This window comes from Halichoeres trimaculatus, unplaced genomic scaffold (genome assembly GCF_033239565.1).
Source record: "Halichoeres trimaculatus isolate MK-OKI-2021-1 unplaced genomic scaffold, fHalTri1.1 fHalTri1_scaffold_22, whole genome shotgun sequence".
NCBI classification, from domain to species: domain Eukaryota; kingdom Metazoa; phylum Chordata; class Actinopteri; order Labriformes; family Labridae; genus Halichoeres; species Halichoeres trimaculatus.
Genome location: NW_027437200.1, coordinates 1,525,966 through 1,531,045, shown reverse-complemented (window position 1 = coordinate 1,531,045; position 5,080 = coordinate 1,525,966). Strand labels below are relative to the sequence as shown.

General features: G+C 38.2%; 1 protein-coding gene across 1 annotated transcript; it reads left to right on the top strand.

Moving 5' to 3' along the window:
- Positions 1–689: 689 nt before the first annotated feature.
- On the top strand, positions 690–4,623 carry vbp1 (von Hippel-Lindau binding protein 1). The gene is made up of 6 exons (XM_074661869.1): positions 690–839; positions 2,514–2,638; positions 2,735–2,801; positions 2,889–2,987; positions 3,075–3,213; positions 4,017–4,623. Exons 1-6 carry the CDS (start codon positions 759–761, stop codon positions 4,091–4,093), a joined length of 588 nt encoding a protein of 195 aa, XP_074517970.1. The 5' UTR covers positions 690–758; the 3' UTR covers positions 4,094–4,623.
- The last annotated feature ends 457 nt before the right edge of the window (positions 4,624–5,080 follow it).

Here is a 5,080-nt window from a genome sequence, read left to right as displayed (position 1 = left end):
TCTCTGAGGGACAGGAGGAGATTCTGCACCTCAAAATAGAAAAAAGCCACCACTCCGAAGTTACAAAAAACCATTCAATTAAACACACACACACACACACACACACACACACACACACACACACACACACACACACACACACACACACACACACACACACACATACATACACACACACACCTGATACCTCTGGATTAAGTGGAGGTCTCCTAGATTAAATTAGTCATATATGTGAAACATACTTTTTCACCTGTTTATTACTTCTTATTATTTGGAATTAAAGAGAGTTTTCGGAAAAACATTTCTTTAATGGGATTAATTGGAGAAACTGGAAGACCCGCGAAAAACCCGCAGGAAAGGTTTCTGCTTAATGTGGGAGTATATATTAGCCCTTGAAAAAAAATATTCCATACCATGTGCAATAATCATTTAGCAGATGTTGTTAAAAAATAGAGTTTATATACTGCTGAAAAAGGAGCCAAAGTCCTCTGTTTTAAGGCATTTCCGACCACTTTACAGATATAAAAACAGACACGTCCAGTCGTGTTTGTTATTATACTTGTGTAACTGAGGCTAAAATGAAGCCTCAGTAGGTAAAGAGTGGAGTGTTCATGTTGGGCTTTGTGCATTTACCAGCTGTCACCGCTGGAGGCGGTAGAGCCATCAGGTCGTCAGCCTGAGACGGTTGAGGCACGCACCGCTCGTGCGCAAGTAAAGACGTGAGGACGTAAAGAGGGAAGAAGCAGCCTCTCTCCAAGATGGCGGCGACCATAGACAACAGCAACGCCGTTCAGGCGACAAAGAAGAAGCACCTGGGGATCCCTGAAGCTGTGTTCGTGGTGAGTAAATCCTGACGTTTCCCTCTCTGCCTGATGTCCACGGAGAAGTCTGACCGTCAGAGACACGCAGAGGCCGCCAGTGGGCGCGTCACGCTGGGTACATGCTAGGTGGCTAAGCCGTGTGTGCAGACTGGGCGGCTGCTCGAGTCCATTTATGGACATCACAGAGACTGTGTGCATGCTGCTAAATCCACGTTTCCATCTGAAGACGCTTTAGATACCTGTTTTGGCACCTTAACCTGATATTCAGCTGCTCTCTATAACATAGTTATGATGTTGTCCCCTCAAAGCCCAGCAGCGCGTACTCCATCAGTCATTACTCAACATTATTCTGGGAACAGGCTGCATCAGGCTCTACCTTTAATGTGTGGAGAATATACATTAAACATTAACAGAGGCTACACCCTGCTCTCTAGGACTTATTTCTACATCCAACAGGTAAAAACCATTGGGTTCTACCTTTATATCTGTCGACAAATAAAGGTGTAATGACAGAATTACAACAGAGATACTACGTCAATACAAACACAAGGATAAGTTTAATATTTAAAAGTCAGTGAGTGAAAAGCCTTGATTTACAGTAACTTCAAGCCTATAATAGATCTTTAAAATGTGTGATCGTTATATAAAACCCTGATGTCAGACTGAGTTAGGATAGACACAGTCAGAAATGTCACACTGGTGTGGTCACTGAAAAATACTGAAAATCTCATCTTATCTTGTTTGTTTGTTTGTTTGTTTGTTTTTTAAAGCTTTTTAGACTTAGTATAAGCCTCATTAACCTGACCATTCCAGAAATGTGTCTTGTTTCAATTTATTTAAAGACACATGTGAGGTCTGACTTGCTTGGAACAAGTTAAAAAAAAAAACTGCCAATGGGATTAGAGAAATGTGCTTGTTAAGATTAGAATAATGTGTCTCTCTTTTTTAATTTACTTATAACAAGCAATTCAGACCTCATTTTTCTCTTAGATAACTTGAAATAAGACATTTATCTGGCCCATATGATGTTTAAAAAAAGACAATTTCAGTTATTTTGCAACGTTAATGGCGCCCCTATGCTTTAACTATTGTTACGTCTTTGTAACAATTTAAGAAATTTTGTTCTCTCTGTTTTACTATATAATATTGTGCTGTCTGAAGTTTTATCTTATTTGATGTTTTATCTTAAAAATTAAATAAATTTTACAATTTAATCAATTTTTGCACCTAAAAATACTTCAGAGGATGCTCATTACTGAATGACTTGTAAGACATTTGTGTAATTCCTGTACTTAGCTATGTTTAAATGATTTATTTCAGTTATTGATACTATGTTTTTATATGTCTTGGAAAGTTTAATGGGCTTTTTGAATTTTTTAAGACAGAGAGGAAATATTATGAACCTAAAATCCTCAGTCTTATGACTAAACTGACAAATCAGGGCCTGCATACTTTTCTTATTCATGTTGACATGATGGAATTAAGCTCAGGTAGTTTCAGTGAAGAAATCTAGAGACGTTTTCCTGATTCTAAAATCTAAAAGCTGACTAAATTACAGTGATATTACTGTGCTTGATTGGCCATCTTAAAAAAAGAATGATCAGACTTATTTAAACTGGATCCTGGATTCTCATATGCATATGTTGGTCCGTGTCTGTGAGTCACTCTCCTCTCTCTGCTGGATTTTCACAGGAGGATGTTGACTCGTTTATGAAGCAGCCGGGAAATGAGACAGCCGACTCAGCGCTGAGGAAGCTGGACGAACAGTACCAGAAATATAAATACATGGAGCTGAACCTGTCGCAAAAGAAGCTCAGGTTACACTAGAATGAGACTCTTTAAATCACTCCTCATCAGAGTTTCTGGAGTGGATACATCACCAACTCTACTGTCTTCTCTTTCTGTCTTTGCAGGTTGAAAAATCAGATTCCACAAATCACACAGACACTAGAAATCCTACGACACATGCAGAAGAAGAGGGTGCGTGACGGTTTCAGGAACAAATGTAGAAATTTAACAGACTTTGTGCAGGATCTTTTTTATTGAACTGTCTCTACTTTCTCCCAGGGAACCACAGACCCCATGGAGACGTTCTTCCTCTTGGCTAACAACGTTTACTCCAAGGCCTCAGTGCCTCCCACCGACAAAGTCTGCCTATGGTTAGGGGTGAGTAAAGTATTTCTATCTCGTAGTAAAAGCTTTGCAGGAAACCCTCCAAGTGCTCTCTGGCCTCTAACCCCTCCCTTTCTACAGGCTAACGTCATGTTGGAGTACGACATTGATGAAGCCCAGGCTCTCTTAGAGAAGAATCTTTCCACAGCATCTCGCAACCTGGAGACGCTTGAGGAGGACCTGGACTTCCTGCGAGACCAGTTCACTACCACTGAAGTCAGTATCCTTCCACTGAATGGTTGCGGGTTTGTAGAGAGACAGGTCCTGCAAGTTTCTGTTGTTGTCATCTTTTCTATTCATAATCTGAAAGTTTTTTGTTTTTTTTAATCTTTTTATTGATTTTCCTTGGCCAACAAAGTAAATCACAAAAAAAAATCAGTAGATGTACAATTTTGCAAGAGGTAGTTCAGGAGCAAAACAAATAAATAGGCGAATACATCTTAAAAATTGAAAAGGCACCAATAGCAAAACCCCACATCCCAAATCCCACCCATCCCACAAATACCCACAACTGTCAAACACATACACACACACATCCCTCCTTGCCCACCCCTACCCTCCCCTCCCTTGCCCTCATCACACAATGGTCACTCACAGTCTTACAAACATAGAAACCAAAAACAGAAAAATAAAAAGTAGACAAATATTGAAGAGTTAGACATATCAGAAACAAACATGATAAATGGCAAACAAAAAATAAATAAATAAAAACAAATAAATCAATAAGTAAATAGAAAAACACAATCAAAAAATAGGTAAAAAGTGAAAGAGTAGAGGAAGTATCTCAGGTACACGCACTATCACTTTCAGGTGTTAGATCAAGGCTATCCACGTACATTAAAAAAGGCTTCCAAGTATCATAGAAAGTTGCAAGGGACCCTTTAAGAGAATATCTCATCTTCTCCAGTTTAAGGCAACCTAAGATCTCCTGTACCCATTTGTTATGTGTTGATAATCTGAAAGTTTAACAGAGCAATGACATCAGCGCTGCTTCCAGTTTCCCATAACTCCCGTTCTCCTCAGACATGGCACGAGTCTACAACTGGGACGTGAAGAGAAGGAGCAAAGAAAACCTCCTGAAGTCCGCAGACAAATCTTAATGTGGAGCTAACGCCATGCACACCCCTTCAGCTAACTGTATTCTTAGTCAATAACAAACAACCCCTGAAGTCATGTCTGTGTTCGCCCACAGCTCCCTTCACTGTTTTCTGTTGATTTGTTACTTTTTAAAGTATTTTTTCAAGTAAAAACGAACAAAAAACAAAAGGCAACGAGACAATTTTTGTATTCTTTTTGATGGTTTGAGTTTGTTCCTGTTATGTTTGGCAGAATGAGAGTGAGGGTCGCCTTCTCTTCCTGTGTTTTCTTCCTTTTGTTCTCACATTGGACTTTTAACTTTGGGTTAACTCACCTAGTTGCTGTGGTAGAATCAGAAACCCACAGGAGATGACTACAGACCAGTTTTTGCTGGAGTTCAGAGGGATCAATCTAGTCCTCCTCCATCATTTCAGCTCTTCCTCTCCTTTTCCCCCTCCTCTTCCTCCAGCTGTTCTGTCTTTATTTATTTGACTCTCACTGTATTCATTATAAACATGAATGAAGTAAAAGAAGAACATTTGGGCAAAGAGAAACCTGGATTGGCTCTTCTTTGTTTCTTCTTTTCTTAATTAAAACTTAGATGAAGCATGTTTACAGGTCACTGAGTTGAATTAAAAAACACTTCAAGTCTCTAAAGAATTCAGACCATATATATATATATATATATATATATATATATATATATATATATATATATATATATATATATATATATATATATATATATATATATATATATATATATATATAAAAAGGAATGAATAAAAGAAAGAAATGAAAGAAAAGTTGCAGAGCCCTGATCCAGACCTACACAGCAAGCATCAAGAACATTACCTGGTTTATATTTTAAGCATCTTTAAGTGCTTAAAATCAAAGTTTAGAAATTCATTTTTATTTGTACAGGGTAAAGTAATGACATTACAAGTTTTTTCCAACCTTATCGATCATATTTATTTACCTACTTTCTAAAACTGACTCCCAAGATTTGC